The sequence below is a fragment of the Hemitrygon akajei genome, chromosome 10 (genome assembly GCF_048418815.1).
Source record: "Hemitrygon akajei chromosome 10, sHemAka1.3, whole genome shotgun sequence".
In the NCBI taxonomy this organism is placed as follows: Eukaryota; Metazoa; Chordata; class Chondrichthyes; order Myliobatiformes; family Dasyatidae; genus Hemitrygon; species Hemitrygon akajei.
Window position 1 is genome coordinate 40,689,047 of NC_133133.1, and position 18,545 is coordinate 40,707,591.

General features: G+C 38.0%; 2 protein-coding genes across 7 annotated transcripts in view; one reads left to right on the forward strand and one right to left on the reverse strand.

The window, feature by feature from the left end:
* Window positions 1–8,061: 8,061 nt before the first annotated feature.
* snrnp35 (small nuclear ribonucleoprotein 35 (U11/U12)) lies at window positions 8,062–11,774 on the forward strand. 3 transcript variants are annotated; one of them, XM_073058121.1, is made up of 2 exons: window positions 8,062–8,168; window positions 9,696–11,774. In XM_073058121.1, the coding sequence occupies exon 2, from the start codon at window positions 9,697–9,699 to the stop codon at window positions 10,459–10,461; it is 765 nt and encodes a 254-aa protein (XP_072914222.1). In that variant the 5' UTR covers window positions 8,062–8,168; window position 9,696; the 3' UTR covers window positions 10,462–11,774. The 3 variants fall into 3 exon arrangements, with proteins under 3 accessions (XP_072914222.1, XP_072914221.1, XP_072914223.1); XM_073058120.1 differs by lacking the exon at window positions 8,062–8,168 and adding an exon at window positions 8,316–8,393; XM_073058122.1 differs by lacking the exon at window positions 8,062–8,168 and adding an exon at window positions 8,654–8,762.
* A 1,438-nt stretch (window positions 11,775–13,212) lies between these two features.
* LOC140734319 (cationic amino acid transporter 3-like) overlaps window positions 13,213–18,545 on the reverse strand; it is a 33,512-nt gene continuing 28,179 nt past the window's right edge. For all 4 annotated transcript variants that reach the window (XM_073058117.1, XM_073058119.1, XM_073058118.1 and 1 more), the window contains exons 10-12: window positions 18,357–18,523; window positions 17,795–17,903; window positions 13,213–16,437 (exon numbers count right to left, since the gene is read on the reverse strand). In XM_073058117.1, coding sequence (XP_072914218.1) covers window positions 16,277–16,437; window positions 17,795–17,903; window positions 18,357–18,523 — 437 coding nt within the window. In that variant the 3' untranslated portion in view covers window positions 13,213–16,276. The remainder of the gene's footprint in view (window positions 16,438–17,794; window positions 17,904–18,356; window positions 18,524–18,545) is intronic.

Below are 18,545 nucleotides of genomic sequence, written 5' to 3' on the forward strand. Positions count from 1 at the left end.
TCACACCAATTCAACACAACAATACGCACCAAGTCTAGGCAACAACACACAATGGTACCAAGCAACTAGCTGATGAGATACTCATGCAGTATTTGATGTTCTTAGTATCCAGCAGTGATTTGTATCATAAAAAAGATGTATAGGATAAACAAATATGCTTTTGATCGGAGTGGCCGCTGCATCTGAGCATGCTGCCATCTTATCAGTTTTTGGATAATGATTATGAGACACCAGCAAGTCATGAGGAAGTCTCTCAAGAGAATATTCTTCTTGCATGGTTCAAGAAAGCATTTATGATTTTTACTATATAAATGACTTGGGCTCAAATAATTTTGCATCATTTATAGTCTCCATACTCTCAATTATTATGTCTATGTTTCCAAAACAATAAAGGATCCTGTTTTATCACAATTTCTGTTTGAACATTCAAGCATAGTCTTTGGTTTTCTTCCACCACCCATTACTGTCCAATGACGTTTTTATAAATTTGGGCAGGCAGTATGAAAATCTACTAGAAATCACATCATGACTTTTGTACCTTCCTGCCATTTGCCAGAGATCTACACGCAGCTGGGAGTTCATTAACCTCAGGAACATGAAGGAAAGAGTCCTTGTAACACATTACCACAGTCTGAGCTTTGGAAGCATGAGGTGTTTTTTTGTCCGCAGACATTCAGTTTTCAGTACTTGTCTGCACCTAAAATTTGTTTGTGTACTCAGGCAGCTCTCGTTTACTCAAGGTAACGAAATAGGTTGGGACAAGTTGAGATTGTGGCGCAACGGGGCCCCCTGAGGCCGTACCACTATAAACAAGCTGGGAAGGGCATAGATGGTCATGTGGGGCAGGTGGCAGGACAATTAAGTCTTCATGTTCAAAAGCACTATGCATGAAACATTACCTTTCCTCATACCCATTTAAATATTTATATATAAGCTATCACATGTTTCCACATCCCTCTTTATAAATGTTGTATCTCCTAAACCCTGCGCTTATTCAATTTATAGAGATTTAGAAGCCGGTCCTGGATAGATTTTGGATGCTGTTCTTCTTTGCCATTAGTGTTATTTTTTCCTCGGTCTATCCATAAAAAGTAAAATCATGTGCATCTGATTGCTTCTGCTTTTTGTTTTCTCATTTTTTCTGCTTTCTTTCATTGATTTGGTGTTCATAATGCACATGCACGCATCAACTGAAAAGCACCAGGGTGTATCAGGCTGAGTATCGCATGAGATGCTCTCCATGGTAGAATTGTAAGAATACTCATACGTCTTGTCCAGTCTTGGGAACAATGATACCTGAGTAAGCATGAACCCTTGGAGTGAATATCACCTCTTAAAATACTAAGTCTGAACTAAATCATTACAGTGTGAACAGTTATATAAAGTTCATATGCGATATTCATTAGTTCAGGCAAATATTAATACTGATTTCATTACTCTGTTAATGTGAAATTCAAAAAGTGAATTAACATTGTGAAGAATACTGTGAACAGGATCAGCTATAAACTTCCACTCTTGTAATATCAAGCACAAGAAAACTTGATCGAACTATGTTTTTAATTATGATACTTTAAGGAAAATCATTTATGTGACTGTGTGTCTCTAAAGGTCACTCTTGTCACTTGCTGAGAGCCGTTTGCACTTCGTTCGTTTTCTTCTGGAGTGAATATTGATAGCAGGAAAGGAGCCAGGAAACCCATTAAACACTTAATACAATGCCCATTATCCATTAAATATCGGATTTCTACACAGAGGTAATGAGGATGCCTTATTAAAGGCATTTCTATTATATTGAATGTCAGATTAATTCTGTTTATTTATACAGCTACTTGATGTTTTTTAAAGTTTCTCCTACCTCCCAGTTTGGCTCCTGTTTTGTATTGGTATTGGATTTGTAAATACCGAATCAGAATCTGGTTCACTGGCATGCTATGAAACCTATTGTTTTGTGGCAGCTGGACAGTGCAATACATAAAGATGACTACTGTATAAGTTGCTAAATGAATTAAAATAAATAAATAATGCAAAATAGGAACGTGTTCATGCACCATTCAGAAATCTGATGGAGAAGCGGGAGAAGCTGTCCCTACTTTGTTGTTCATCTTCAGACTCCTGTACCTCATTCAAACAATCACTTCTGTTGGTAAAAATCAAAAACAATGTTCGAGAATGAGTTCACTTTGAGCTCTGCTGCAGGGGGAGTCAGATAAGGAATTGGTGGGGCTGGTTGCATAGAAGGCATGCAGAATTAAATGCAATGAGAAGCTGCGAGAGAGCTGGTGTCATTACCAAGGGGCATGGAGATGCTTAACAGCGATTTAGTGCTCAAGAATCTTTTGTGTGCAACACAGAGCCCATCCATTCCAGTATAGAACTGCTGGCCATCTCCATTTGAGCACTTTAGAGACTATCAAAGATACAGCTTCCATTAAAAAGAAACAGCAGACACTGGGCTTTTGAGTGTTTCAGTACAGGTTCAGACCACTAGCAGAATTCCTAGGGACTACTGAAGCGCTGGGCCTTGTAGCCCATGAAAGCCAAGATCTTAACCCAGCACAGAGTCTCTGAGCCCACCCATTGTCTTGGAAATACACTTGACTGAGTAATGACAAAAGAGTTAAATATTATTAATGTCTTTTGGTCTGATACTACTATCTCTGATGCCCTCCTGCCTGGAACCAAGACCACAAAAGAAATTACAGTTAAAAAACGGTTTCTTGGTACTGCAACACAACATAAATTCCCTGAGCTGGTTAGATTATTAGATTAGATTAGACAGACCAAATTCAACTTTATTATCGTTGTGCCGAATACAGATACAAAGCCAATGAAATGCTGTTAGCATCTAACCAGAAATGCAAAGAATAGTGTTATTTACAAAATAACTGTGAATAAAAAGTAAGTGCTACAGCACACAAATATAAAAGTACTGAGACAGTACAATATGGGTGCAATACTGCTTAGTGCTGTGATGTAATGTTCAGCAGGGTCACAGCCTCAGGGAAGAAGCTCTTCCTGTGCCTGCTGATGCAGGAGCGGAGGCTCCTGTAGCGCCTAGCGGATGGAAGGAGAGTAAAAAGTCCATGGTTAGGGTGAGATGCATCCTTGATAATGCTTTTCGCCCTGCCCAGGCAGTGTTTATGGTAGACGTGCCGATAATCCACTGGGCTGTTTTCACCACACGCTGGAGTGCTTTGCGGTTATCTGATCCATACAACTCACACTGTTCAGTAAATGATTCTTCCAACAATAACTTGACAAATTTATTAAACACAAAGGCCCAACTTTGGTGTTAAAAAGAAATCACTGAGTAAAATGTCACCATGCTTAGACAATTCTGCCTGTGAACTCACGAGATCGTGCAGAGTAGCTGAAAGAAAATGGATGAAAGTTGGGCTAGAAGTCCACCTTAATATTTTCAGGGAAAAACTAATCTCCTTTAACGCTGCCATACACTCTGCAAAAAGAGCCCTTTTTCCCAAGATTATTACAGAGAATAGCAACAATGTTCTCAACTATAAATTAGGTCTTTATTCTTTGGAGCGTAGAAGGTTGAGGGGGGACTTGATAGAGGTATTTAAAATTATGAGGGGGATAGATAGAGTTGACGTGGATAGGCTTTTTCCATTGAGAGTAGGGGAGATTCAACTAAAGGACATGAATTGAGAGTTAAGGGGCAAAAGTTTACGGGGTAACACGAGGGGGAATTTCTTTACTCAGAGAGTGGTGGCCATGTGGAACGAGCTTCCAGTAGAAGTGGTAGAGGCAGGTTTGATTTTGTCTTTTAAAAAAAAATCGGATAGTTAAATGGACAGGAAAGGAATGGAGGGTTATGGGCTGAGTGCAGGTAGGTGGGACTAGGTGAGGGTAAGCATTCGGCACAGATTAGAAGGGCTGAGGTGGCCTGTTTCCATGCTGTAATTGTTATATGGTTATATAAACCGACTGTTGAACCCTGCCCCAACCTATAATATCCTCACTCAAGCATCTGCCATAAAATCTCAGGGTATAGGTTTATAATACTTTCTTTTACCAACCAAATTACTTCCATTTGGGAGAATATTGCTTCAAATACTGGTAACCTCAACAACCAGCCTCGTAAAAAGATGGCAACCATGTCAAAATGTAGAAGTATTTCTGATTCAGAACTCTATAAGATTGTAACAAAGAATAAACCATCTACTTGCTGTCTCAACGTAGTCCATACCACATTTTTAAGGGGTCTTTTAAGAGTGTTTTCAATTCAGTTAGAAAAATTATTAACACATCCCATGAAACTGGAGTTTTTCCAGATGCCTTCAGATTAGTGGCTGTCAAACCGCTACTTAAAAAGCTAAACCTTAATAGTGAGGTACTAGCTAACTACTGTCAAATCCTCCCTTCCTGTGTGAAATTGAGAAAGTAATTTTCAACCAACGCAACTTCTTTCTGAATGGGAACAATATTCTAGAAAAGTTTCAGTCTGGTTCTAGTGCAAACAACAGCATAGAGATGGTCCTTCCCAAAATTGTCAGCTACCTCAGGCTCGTCACTGATAGCGACAGTGTCTCCGTTTTAATTCTCCTCGATCTTAGTGCTGCCTTTGACACAATTGACCACAACATTCTGCAAGATTGACTCGAGATTTGAGTTGCCCTTTCTAATAGGTCTCACTCAGAGAGAACATTTTTTGTCTGTCTTGGAGATCATTTTTCTAAGAGATATGACGTACCTTTTAGTGTTGTTCAGGGAAGTTGTCTTGATCCCCTACTCTTCTCCTTATACGTGTATAAACCTAATTTCCACAGTTATGCAGATGACATACAACTGTACAATTCGGTTGAGCCTGATGATAACATCCTATCTTCTTTGACTTCAGGCATGTTTGCAATAAACAAAAGGATGAGCAATAATTTCCTAAAACCAAATGAAGATAAAAGTGAAATAATTTTAGATGATCCCAAAGCCAAAAGAGATAAATTTCTTGATAAACTTGAGAATTTGGTTCCCCTTGTAAAATCAGCAGTAACAAGCCTGAGTGTTTTCCTTGAAGAGATTTGAATTTTAAATCCCACATAAAGAAAGTAACCTGAGCAGCATTTCTAAAGAAATATTGCAAAGGTAAGTCTATTTCTGTCATGTAATGATGCTGAGAAACTAATTCACACCTTTATGTTGAATAGACTGGATTACTGCAATGCACTTTTTACTGTCCTTCCAAAGCAATCTATTGACACACTTCAACTCATTCAGAATGCCACCACCAAACTTTTAACTAAAACCAGGATGAGGGAACTTATCACTCCCATCCTTTCAAGTCTACGTTGGCTTCCTGGATCTTTTAGAATTGATTTTAAAGTTCTCTTACTTGTTTTTAAAGCTCTCGATGATCAGGGACCAAAGAATCGATTTTCTTTTACAATCCTGCTCGAGCTCTCAAGTCTTCTTCTGTCGGTTCTAAATTTAAACAATCTCTCACAAAAGGTCATTGACAGGTCAGCTACTTTGAACCACGCTCCTAAACTATGGAAATTATAAGGGATGGAGACTCGGTTGACACTTCTAAGCGCCAGCTCGAAAACTATTTATTTAAGCTTGCTTTTCACTGACATATTTTGTCTTTTATTTTTATGTTTGCTCTTTATCCCATTGTAGAGAACTTTGAACCTCATTGTTTGTATGAAAAATGCTCTACAAATAAGTTACTATTATTATTATTGTTGCATGACCAGCAATCTGTACTTTAACGTCAGGTACTGGAATTGCCAAAGTTCTGTCTTGAGAAAGAGCTTAGTAAAGCACAAATCTGGCATTCCTTTCAGAAAGGAAGTTTTTGTGCTCCTCCTGAAATTATTCCAGTGCCTTGCTGTAGCTTGGCATCTTGCAGGCAGCTCTGGACTATTGTCCTTCCCAGCCTAGACGGCACAGTGTCTAGACTCTAAGATCATCCTCTAAGACCATTTACAGTCTCCTCCACTGGTCGTCAGCAGTTATTTATCAGCTTTGCTTGAAGCACTGTAATAGCATTTGACAGGAGTACTTAGATAATGACAGTGACACAGAGAAGAAACCCTAGCAGATTGAAGAATAGAAGGTTAAACCCAATATATTGTCATTTGTTTATAATTTAATAGAGCCATTGAGTACCACAGCATAGAAACAGACATTTTGGCCCATCGAGTTTATGCTGAGTTATTATTCTACACCCTTCATATCTCTCTCATGTGTTATCCAAATCTCTCTTAATTGCTGAAATTGAACCCATATTCACCACTTGCGCTGACAGCTTATTCCACACTCTCACCATCATCCAATTGAAGATGTTCCCCCTCATGCTTCCCTTCAATGTTTCACCTTTCACCCTTAACTAATGACCTCTCGTTCTAGTCTCAACCAACCTCAGTGGTTAAAGCTTGCTTGCGGTTGCAATGTTTAATTTGTGGTGTCTTGTTATTTTTGCCATATAGCCATGCACATTCTCTGATGGTCAGTAACATTAACACCATAAGACATAGGAGCATAATTAGGCCATTCGGCCCATCACGTTTTCTCCACCATTCCATAATAGCTCATGTGTTATCCCTTTCATCTCCATTCTCCTGCCTTCTCTCTTTAACCTTTGACACCCTGACTAATCAAGAACTTATCAACCTTCTCTTTAAATATACCCAATGACTTGGCCTCCACAGCCATCTGTGGCAATGAATTCTCTCTGGCTAAAGAAATTCCTCATCTTCGCTCTAAATGGACATTCCTCTATTCTGAAGCTGTGTCCTCTGGTCCTAGACTCCCCACTATAGGAAACATCCTCTCCACTATCTAGGCCTTTCAGTATTCAATAGGTTTCAATGGGAACACCCCTCATTCTTCTAAGTAAGGGACAGTTGGTGATGCAGAACTTCGTCAAGATAGGCAGGGAAGAAAGGGCTGGGGGACATCACCACCTCCTTTTCTTTTCCTCCTCCTTTCACACTCATGCTCTTCACTATGAAACTGGGAGCATGGATCACCCCTCATGATGTTCAGCCTGGGTGGCATGTAGCAGACCACTACAGTTCTTGTTCTTTCTCTCCAGAATACTGATGGATTTCCCCAGAGCAGTTCAGTATGTGCTATTTCAGCATGCCAATGGTCTGCTCTAGCATTATTTCACCCGGCAAGATAGTTTTCATCGCATATATGTCATCCACATACACGGGTTTTGCATCAAGCCAATTCCATTCTCTGCAGTACAGTATGAGGCAGAGTCTGAGCAGATCACGACTCCTGGGAGGCAGCTCTATCGAGATAATAGGTTTTAAATCCCATTGAGCCATGGCCATCCTATAATTATTTGGGTTTCAAGCAGTTAAATTCAGAAGACAACACAGTCTAGTGTGTGTGATTTACATTCTATATTGCATCCCATCCATCAGTTTCTGGAGTACAATTGCTTTAAGTCCAGTAATACCTCAGTTTTAAAATTCTTATCCACATCCCTGAATTGCTACATGACTTCTCTATTCTCTTTGCAAGGTCTCGGTCACAGTAACCTTCTCCAGATCTACAACTCTCATAATCACTACACTACCTCATTTTTTTCTTCTTACAGTACTCCAGGAAAGGAATATCACTTTGACGTAACCAGCCATGTTTTCAACTGGCAATCGTAATGTATTTCTAATGGGTTCTGGGTTGGCTCAGCTTCTGCAAACCAATGCAAAAGCAAACAAACAGCTGGAAGAGCCATCAAATCCTGATGCGGGTTTTTAACCCGAAACGACAATTCTCTTCCCTCCACAGATGTTGTTCGACCTGCTGAATTCCTCCAACAAAGATTGTTTGATCCAACCTCTGAAGTCCCTTGTCCCATAGACTGACACAAAAAGACACTGGAATCTGAAGGTGCAACGGCAATAATTTAAACAGAAAATTATCCTGGACTATTTAGAAATTTATGTGCTATTTAGAAATTGACACTCAGGTAATGCAAACTTAGGAAGCAATAGAATGTTTCTGATCTCGAGAAACGGATTTACTCTGCCTTCCCTCGCAAGTCCCAGCACCCAGCCGGAACCATGTTCCGTCTCCAGTCGCAAACGAATGAGTCGGAGCGCAAAACAGTCGGACCGGAACTGCCGACGGGCTTTCGGGTCCGGTCCGCTCCCGGACTGATTCCTCATTCATTCACCGCACTGGTTTTTCAGCAGGTCAGTTTTTCTCTGATCATGTCGTTTCTTCTGAGAAAGTGTGCACTGTGCAGAGCTTGTCTGCTTCTATCACAGCACTCCCGCGCTCGGCTTGTGGCCCAACATCACAGGAGGGCTCGCTCTCTCTCTCCCCCCCCCCATTCCTGATGAAGGGTCTCGGCCCGAAACGTTGGCTACTCTTTTCTCACGGATGCTGCCTGACTGGCTGAGTTCTTCCAGCGTTGTGTACGTAATCACAGGAGGGCTACTCCGCAGAAAATTATTTTGCATCTAATTTAAAATTATTGTCACACTTGTTAAAAATGTAGGCGGGGTTTTATTTGTAAAGAAACTTTCCTAAAACTCAGCGGATAAATACACAAGGCAGAACACTCCGGGCCTGAGTCTTTGTGTTGAGTTCCCAGATGGCCACAGCTGGCTCCTGCATCGCCTTCTGCTATCAATGTGTACATTTCCTGGCAGTCATTGGTGGTTTTTCTGTTGTAGAGTGCATGACTGTGGATTTCATTTGACCAGAGTTGTTGACCACGAGTTGTTTTACTCTTATGGAAATAGACTCCCACTTCTGCATCATCAGAGGGGAGAAAAGAGAAGGTATTAAGCATCTTTTTATTCAGGCACCTTCCTCCTTCCTTTCTCAGTCCTGAAGAAGGGTCTCGGGCCAAAACATCAATTGTTTATTCTTTCATATAAAAGCAACCCGACCTGCTGATTTCCTGCATCATTTTGTGTGTGTTGCTTTGGTATAAGCAATTATTGGAATATTGCAGGAAATTATTTGGTAGCGGACGTACGTCGGTGCTTATTGTTGTCATTTGAGCTGCACTGCCACCTAGTAATGTAAGTTGTTAATACAGACCAAATACATTTTGATTCACATCTTGAAACTAAAAATGCAAGTCCGAAGATTAGAACTGGTGAGCAAGTATGGTAATTAGGATGTCAATATATTAAAAAATGTTGAGTTTGTAGCACGTCATTGGATGTTTTTCAGTACATTTGTTCATACTGTATATCACTCTGTAAATAATGTATGTGATCCCTTTCTTTCATTTGTATGAATTCAGTGACGTGAATTTGAAATGACCAGAAACAGTAGTCAACAAAATCCATAATTTTCAAGCTCCGCGCAAAGGCTTAAGCCAAGGATTGAACTGTGCAATCTTGGAGTTCCTTGTTATGTTGGGAAGTAATTAAAAATTGCATTTGATATTTTATTTGGAGTGGAAAGTGCTCATGGATTTTGCTGTTTATTGCAGTGATAAAGATCAACTGTCAATATTGTGTGTAAGAAAGGTCATTTTGAGCTGTGATGTTAATACTGTGCATCAGTATAGGTTTGTCATCATTTATGTGCAAGCTGGTCAAAGCAAAATCCAATTAATGCCCACCTTGGTGTTTATTGCATCCATTTTGTACCAGGTTTCTGGGACCGAGGCATGGGTACTATAGTTGTAGTTGAATGTGATGCTGATTTTTTTTTAACTGTCTTTCACTGGTTTAATTCCATACTTGTTTGTGTTTCAGCATGATGAATGAACTATGGACTCCAATTGCAAAACAATACAACCCATTAAAAGCTGGAAGCATTGATGGGACAGATGAGGAACCCCACGACCGAGCTGTCTCAAGAGCAATTGCAGCCAAATACAGACCCAATAAGGGTGTCATTGGAGATCCACACCTGACACTCTTTGTTGCCAGGTTGAATCCTCAGACAACAGAGGAAAAGTTAAAAGACACATTCTCCAGATTCGGAGATATCCGTAGATTGAGGCTTGTGCGGGACATTGTCACTGGGTTTTCCAAATGCTATGCTTTCATCGAATATAAAGATGAACGCTCACTATTAAAGGCACATCGGGATAGCAATAAATTAGTGGTGGACCAAAATGAAATATTTGTTGATTTTGAATTGGAACGGACTTTAAAAGGATGGGTCCCACGGAGATTTGGTGGAGGATTAGGAGGTAAAAAGGAATCTGGCCAGCTTCGGTTTGGTGGGCGGGATCGACCGTTTAGGAAGCCTTTCAGCCTGCCAGCACTGAAAGCAGAACTGTACACGGAGGGACCAGTTGACAAAATGGATAGAACACGGGATAACCGGCAGTGGGAGAGAGGTCGAGATCGAGAAAGGAGAAGAGATGAGAGGGGCGAGGAAAGAGAAAAGCATGATGGAGATAGAGAGCGATACAGAAGCAGGGAAAGGGATCATAAACGCCAGAGGGATGAAGATCGATATAAAGATGAAGACAGACACCAACGCAGGGAGAGGCATAAAACTCGACGGTAGAAAGCTATTACCTTTCTTCTACCACTAAGGAAATATTAAAACTCGTAACAAGCGGTCTACTTATCCTTTTTATTGTTTAATTTTAAATGTGCATTGTGGAATGAAATATTTAATGTTTATTTGTATGAACAGATGTTGCTGGCAAGGAGTTTCTTAGTGCTATATCATATATATATGTATAAAGATACATTTCCCTCAAGTTTTCAACATTGTATTTGGATACAGATGATCCTCTTGCATTTTGCTTAGCTATCTGCTTTAATAAGATTATAGCAAATGGGATAATAATCCTAGCAACTATATATGTATTAAAGGATGGGGATAATTAAAAAAAGGAATTCTGTCCATCATAAACGTTACTGATATAAATGCAGTGCAGTTCTGCAATTATTTCTCCAAATGAGTAAATAACTTCCCAGTTCTCTTATCCTGTCCCTGGGTAAAGAAATTTGGATCAAGCTTGACTTGTGCATAAATCAGAGAACTGTGGCTGCTGGAAAACTGAAATAAAAGCAGAAAATGCTGGAAACACTGACAAATCAGAATCAAAATCAGGTTTAATATCATTGGCATATGTCGTGAAATTTGTTGACAACAGTACATAATAAACACTAACTTATATTATGTATATGTATTAAACATTTTAAATAAGTCGTAATGTAGAGTTCATGTGTTCAATGTCCATTCAGAAAAATTGATGGCAGAGGGGAAGAAGTTATTCCTCAATCATTGAGTGCGTGCCTTCAGGCTCCTGTCACTCCTCCCTGATGGTAACAATGAAAAGAGGTTATCCCTGGGTGATGTGGGCCCTTAATGATAGATGCTGCATTTTTGAGGCATTGCTCCTTGAGGATGTCCTGGATGCTGGGCAGGCTAAAGCCCATGATGGAGCTGACAAGAGTTTACAACTTTCTTTAGCTTATTTCTATCCTGCGCAGTGGCCTCCCCATACCAGAAGCCAATGCAGCCAGGTAGATTGCTCTCCCTGTTGCGAGTGTCTTTGGTGACATACCAAATGTCCTAAAACTCCTAACTAAATATAGCCACTGTCATATCTGGAAGTTTGCTTCTGTAGAAAGAGAAATTAACATTTCAGGTCAGAAATCATCTGTCAGAACCGATTTTTGACAATCCGCTAGCTAAACAAGTTAATTCTGTTTCACTTTCCTTAGATGCTGTTGAACCAACACTCTCTGGCCTTAATTCAATTTTAGAGAATGTATTATTTAGTATTTAATTTAGTTGCATAAATCCGTATTTTTTTATAACTTGGTTTTGTCTTGCAGTTTTCAATAAAACAAGTTAGTAGCTTTTATACTTGTTTTAAATGGTGATTTGCTGATTTTATTTACTCAGACCTACTTAAATGCACAATGTAACAAAATACCCTACTTTTGTTAATGTTGAATAATGGTGGTGTTCACATTCTGTAATATTTGATTTTTTTTCAAATAATATTTGTAATATCTTTTGGATATATTAAACATATTTTATTACTATTGTATAGGCTAGAAGCCATATCCAGTAGTATTCCAGGAATTTCCTTTTCCATCATTTTAGTTAATTGCTCATTTCCATGTCGTCCAAGGTGCCACCAAGTTAGATTGTGCATTGTTCAGCAAAACCAAGACTAATTTACAACATCATAGGTATCGTCTCTGGCTAATGAAAAAGTGAGCCAAAGTTCCATGATTTTTCTTACTATCTCTTGCCTTGGTGTGTCAAAACCAAATGGAAGGACCAAGTAATGCATTGGCTCAAATCATCTACGTTGGTAAACTTAGAATTAACCTGAACCAATAAGAAAAGCTTTTGTCATATATTGTGTATTTTCATGTAGAGGGCTCTGCTTTCAGGTGGTCCACCCAGTACTTTTTGATAAGGGTAACCCAGTTGATTATGTAGAATTGTCCTTAGTTGGAGGTATTCCAATGGAATTTCTTGTGCCCATGGGAGAGAAAAATCTGATGTAGCAGTGCCATGGGAATGAACTACACAATGTGTTTAACTGCATTTGGATTTTTAACATCAGAAAGCAGCAGGATTTTGAGGGGGGAAATGGGGACTGGGTTTGATACCAGGACAATGGTAGAGACCCAATAAGTTTTTTCTGTTTACTTTTATTATCAAAAAAGAGAAATTTGCATCAAGGTGCAGTGTAACAAGCAAGCCATTACTTCTGTAACATACTTGAACAAGGTTTATCTTATTTTATGTGGCAAAACATGCCAAGGTGCCTTAATAGGGTTGTTATCAAAATAGAAATAAAGGAGAAATATGCAAAATTCTGCAAATAGGGGGTTGTTGATTGAAAAATTTCTACAAAGGTCTTTCATCTTTAATGTCTAATGTTTATGGTCTGCTTGATAAAAGGAAGCTTACCAATTGAACCAAAGACAAGAATAACCTAAATCATAATTGGAGAACAAAATGCAACAGCGAATGAGCTACAGTTTCTTGTAGCAGGTCATTAGTACTCATTTTTGATTCTTCTTGGTGAAATCCTGTATAGCATAGCTTAACATGATTTTACATGTTTCTTGTTAATACTATTGGTAAATTTGCTGTTAGGGTTAAAGGCCATGCTTGTAACGTCTTACCAGCACTAAACTAAGTGGCAAAAAATTGACAGTCTGAATATAAAAACACCACTTGTGTAACTAGCCCAGTTTTCTCCTGGTGATGTGGGATTACATCTTTTGAGGTTGGCTCTGCTTCCAGACTAAATAGAATAAATTGGGCACATGAAAATTTTTTTAGCAGTTTTCAAGTCATTTTAATAAATCCTGACATTAAAAGAATCCATTATTTTAGACAAACAAATCCACTACAAAAATATTTACAAAGTGAACTAATCACAATCAATATTTTCAGTTTATATACTTGTGATAAACACTTTAAGCATGAAATATGTACAAGCCATCTTAACTGGATTTTAAAAATTACCTGCAACTGTTTGAGTAATTGCCTCAAGGTAATCATTAATCTTTTACTTCAAATACTACATTTGAAAATAATCAGTTTTGTAAGATAAACATAGGATTGTGGAAAATACAGCTTACAAACAAAATCATGTTTTGAGGATATTTTCTTTGGTCATGATCTGGATTAATATCATTGAAAATATTTAATTAGCACAATTGTAAGTGCTAATTTAACAAATGATTAGCACTGTTAACTTTTAAATCTACTTTTCATCTTTTAAAATACAAAAATACTTAAATAACTGCATTTCAAAATGAAAGCAACTCATCTGGTATAATTTGTTCAGATAAAATTGCTCTGCAAAATGATTAGTTGGAGTGAAATAAATAAAATTTCAGTGTGATAAGCATTGTTATGGATTTTAAAATACTGGCTTGCCAGTGCTAATTTAAATACAGCTTCTCATGGGATACCCTACTGTGTAATCACCTCAGCCATTTTGAAATAAAACACTTTTTAAAGTGTTAAAAAGGGTCATTTCCCTTGAGTGTTATTCAAATAGATTTTTGTTTTGATACCTTGGGGAGGATATAAAACAAGCATTGCAGATTGACTGTCCGCTAGAAATTCTTAAATTGTCATTATTTCAATGCAAGTTAAAAAAATAATTTGTAATAATCAACCAGCACTTACACTCCCTTTTGGCAAATTCAAAAATCTGTCACATTCTTAACCTTAACTTCCAACCTCATACTTCAAAGTATAAACCTTGAAGAGGCTCAGTCGCTCCACTCGTGTCTATTACTTCCCCATGAGATCTCTCCATATCATGACTTTTGAATGAATTGCAAAATATGTTATCTGGTATATATTGTACAATCTATATTAAATATATACAAGTACATTTCTTAATTAAAGCACAATAATGGCAGAGGGTACATACATCTGCAATAACTAGATCTAAACTCTGGCAGTTAAAACTTATTAACAGTAACTTTGTATCACAAAGACATTCACATATTACATCAGAAAATAACTCTGGTAGTCCTCAATGTTAATTAGCAATGATGTAATATCTGTGCCAGTTGGAACACGTTAAAACACGAGCTAATAAATCCTCTCTAAAGCACAGACTAATGGGATTCAAAAACACTCCAATGGACTGAGAAGATAATACGTGATGCTAAGCTAATGTAGCAAGCCCAGATCCATTGCATAGGCACAGGATATACAATGCCTTCAAAAAGTATTCAGCCCCTAACTCCTTGTTCACAGAAATGAGTATTACAACCTGGGATTTCAACCAATTTAACTGAGAATTTTTATTTGTGAATCACGTGCTCATTTCTCCCCCCACAGTAGAGCCCAAAAAATCAGGGAAAATTGTAAAGCATAAAAAGATAAAAATGTGTTACCTGACTGATGGGCAGAAATAGATTTATGCTACATGTTCCGCTTAGTATCATGGCCAAAATGTTCCACTTTAGTCTCATCTTACCACAAGACCTTTTTCCACACCTTTACAGTATCTTCTAAGTGACACTTTGCAAAGTCTTGGCGGGTTAGGATGTGCTTTTTTTTATTTAAAAAAGGGGCTTCTTCCATGCCACTCTTCCATAAATACCCTTTTTGTACAAGACCTTTAGAGGTTGTGGAGCCATGAACTTAATCTTCAGCTGCAGCCACTGACTTCGGCTGCTCACTCACAAGTGACTGTTGCTAGCCTCTTTTACAATTGCTATTCTTCTCCAGCAATTAAGTTTTGGGGTGGCCTGACCTAAGCAATGTGGCTCTAGTTTCATATTTTTTTATCACTTTTTCACAAGGGACTGCACTGAGCTCCAAGGTATGTTCAGTGCCTTTGAAGTGGTCTGATACCCTTCCCCAGATTTGTGCTTCTTTATTATCGTTTACTTGTCTTGAATGCTCTTTAGTCTTAATTTTGGTTTAGTTTGATGGAAATCTACCATACTGCTGGACCTTACAGAGAGAGGGGTTAATTATTAATTGAAAACAAGTGATTTCCAATTCTCTACATCAACAAATTTGGGTGAGTTGGTAATATATTGCACCTGAGGAAAGTTGATGTAATTTTTTCACAATTTTGGTTTTTAATTTTTAGCTAATTGTTTACAGGTTTCGGATTTTTGTTTTTGATTTTACATGATGCACAATGTTTTGTAGATTAGCTCAAGAAAGTCAGACTTCGATATATTTTAAATTTAGAAAATGAGAGTAAAATGTGAAAATAGTGCGGACTGAATACTTTTTCAAGGCACGATATTAACAAAGTGTGCATTTATATCACAATCTGGCCGTTGACTTTTCCCAAAATAAAGTAGAAAATCCAAGTTGGTTGTACAGATGAAGTCCCACCTGTGTTCAAAAATGAGGGTCTTGTCATAGGAGAATACTAGTTCGAATGTCTGAGACATTTATCATTTTCATCAGTGGTGTGGCCCTAGACCTAAACAGACCACTGATCCTTATTGTAGTGGCCTGAATGCCAATTCATTTAATATGACATGTTTCAGGAAACTGCATTATCTGTAGAAACTAAAATGACATTTCAATCTCTTCTGTTACCACTTCAACACTGTGCAAAATGTATGTTATGCATTCTATATAGAGTACACTGATTATCAGAATTGTAGAAACTAAAAATCTTTTTTAATAGATTATGATAACTGAACAGTGTAATTGAACACTTGACAAGGACTCTTGAAAGGCTATTCCCAAGTACACTTAAGTGTGCTACTAAGAGCCAGTACTAGCCTGAATGGGCAGCAGACATAACTGCTTCCACACAAGAAATAACTATGAATCATTAAATGTAACCAGGAATGAAGTTTACATTTCAGTGAACTTCCTCTCATAGATCTTTCTGTATTCACGCAGTTTCTACTTCTTTAAATTTTTCAACACCTATTAAAGTGTTGCATTCTAGCATTGTGTCCACTTTCTCTTGGCTTCCGGAGTCAATAGGTGAATCATAGGGACTACGACCCTCAGAGCTGTTCCGTATTCCATACCCAAAGTAGATCAAAAATCCTAGAGAAAATAGAAGATAAGTGCAAGTTTATAGCAACATATGCTTCATAGTTTTCAGAGAAAATGCTCCAAAATGCTTTATCCTCATCAGGAAATAACTCATATTTTATAAAATAGAAAAAGAAAGCCAAGATATTGCTGTCATACTCATATACAATAGATATATTAATGTGAGCCCAAAAAAATCCTTTTCAGTCTAGACATGTATATCAACAACTTCAATTGTCTAAGCTATAGTCAAAGTCATGTATTAAGATAGAGCTCCTGATAATACTGTGGTAACACATCACAGCAGGACGGAATTGTTAACAGTTTTGATAAGAGAGGATGCAGAGAACATGTTCACTGTGGGAATAAGCACATCTAGAAGCCATTATTGTAAAGACAGTCACCAAAAATAAGCAAGGTAATTCAGAGGGAATTTCATTACCCAAAGAGTGATGAGAGGATGGAACTTGCAATCACAGAGAAGTGAGGTGAGCATAGACACAGATAAGTGGAGACTGGGCAAGCAAGCAAGGGAATAAAATATTACATTGACAGACTTAAATGAAGAATGATGGGCAAAGTCTTGACTGAAGATAAATGCTGGAATAGAGTGTTTGGGATGAATAACCAGTTTCTGTGCTGTAGATAACCATTGTTATCTTAAATCTTAAAAAGGTAGGTGATTGATCTGACTGAGTGCATACTTAGCAGAATAAAGGGCAAAATCTTTTTTTTTCCCTGGGCTTTTTACAAGATAATATCACATATAGATGATTTACAGCAAAAAAAAAAAGATTTTCCAAATTTAGCTTTTTATTTCTCTGTCCATGAGTACAGCCTCAACTGCTTGGTATATTGTACAGCCCTGCATTACATTCCCTTGTCTGCATCCTCATTCTTTAATTCCTGCAATCACTAGTTTTGAATAATCTTGTTCTCCCTCCTTCCCCAATCACTAACAGGCCCATTGATTGCATGACCTCCACAACATATCCCATGGCAATCATGGCCTCACCCTATCAGAGATTGCCCCTCTGTCAAACCAATCCTACCTCCCACTTAATGTCTTAAAACTAGCTTGTTTTCTCTTTTTCCTGGTTCTGACAAAAAATACTGATCATAAACTTCATTTCTCCTTTCACAGATGCTGCCTGGCCCGTTGAGTGTTTCTAGCAATTTCTCTGTATGTATCTCACATTTCCAGCATCTGCAATTTTTATTTAACTTCAAAAGCAAAAGCTGGCCACAATGAATTTCTAGACTATTTTAACGAGGTATTAATGAAAAAGGATCTAGTGCTTTTAGGGATATTAATAGTTTGCTTATCAGACAGTGAGTATATAAGAAGTACAAGTTTGTTTATAGTTACCAATAAGCATCCAAATTCCAAACATTGCCCAGGTGTTCAAACTCATCATCACCATCAAGTAAACATTTATGAAGACACTGGCGATAGGTAAAAAGGGGAGGAGTGGTACCTAAAAAGGCAAAGGGCAGTGATCAGTATTTGCTTAAACTATGAAGATAGCATGTTTCACAAAATCTAAGTACTCTACATGATGGAAATACTTAGGTCAGATAGCAGCTGTGGAGTAAGTAATATTTTGTTTTCTCCACATAATTTTCTATTTTATCACAGCTTTTTGTTCTAATACTCAAGAAGAAGTTAGTTTTTCTTCCTTACTGATTGAAACATGGTGCAAAGTCACCCCAACTGTGTATTCTCAAGGACAAGAGATCTTGGGGGATGATACACACGCATTCCAAACTTTGGCATTGATTAAGATAAGCAAAAGGTAACCTAGATATTATTGTTATTCACTGCAGTGTGTCTTAATTCAACTAGAGGAAGTAAATAACTGGAAGTATAACCAAGGAAGATAGGAATCACTGCTACTTTTCCGATAGAAAAAGGAGATTGAAAGATTTACCTTAAAAGTAAGTGGCACTTTACTTTGTGGCTGTTTCCACATCACGAATGTAATAACTACAACCACCAGGCAGAGTGCCCCAAGCAGCATCACCCACAAGATTTGTGCGTTCAGTATTTCCACGTGATAATTGGCAATAATAATGGAAATACAAGTCAAGACAAATGCTGGAATGGAATAAGACAGGAA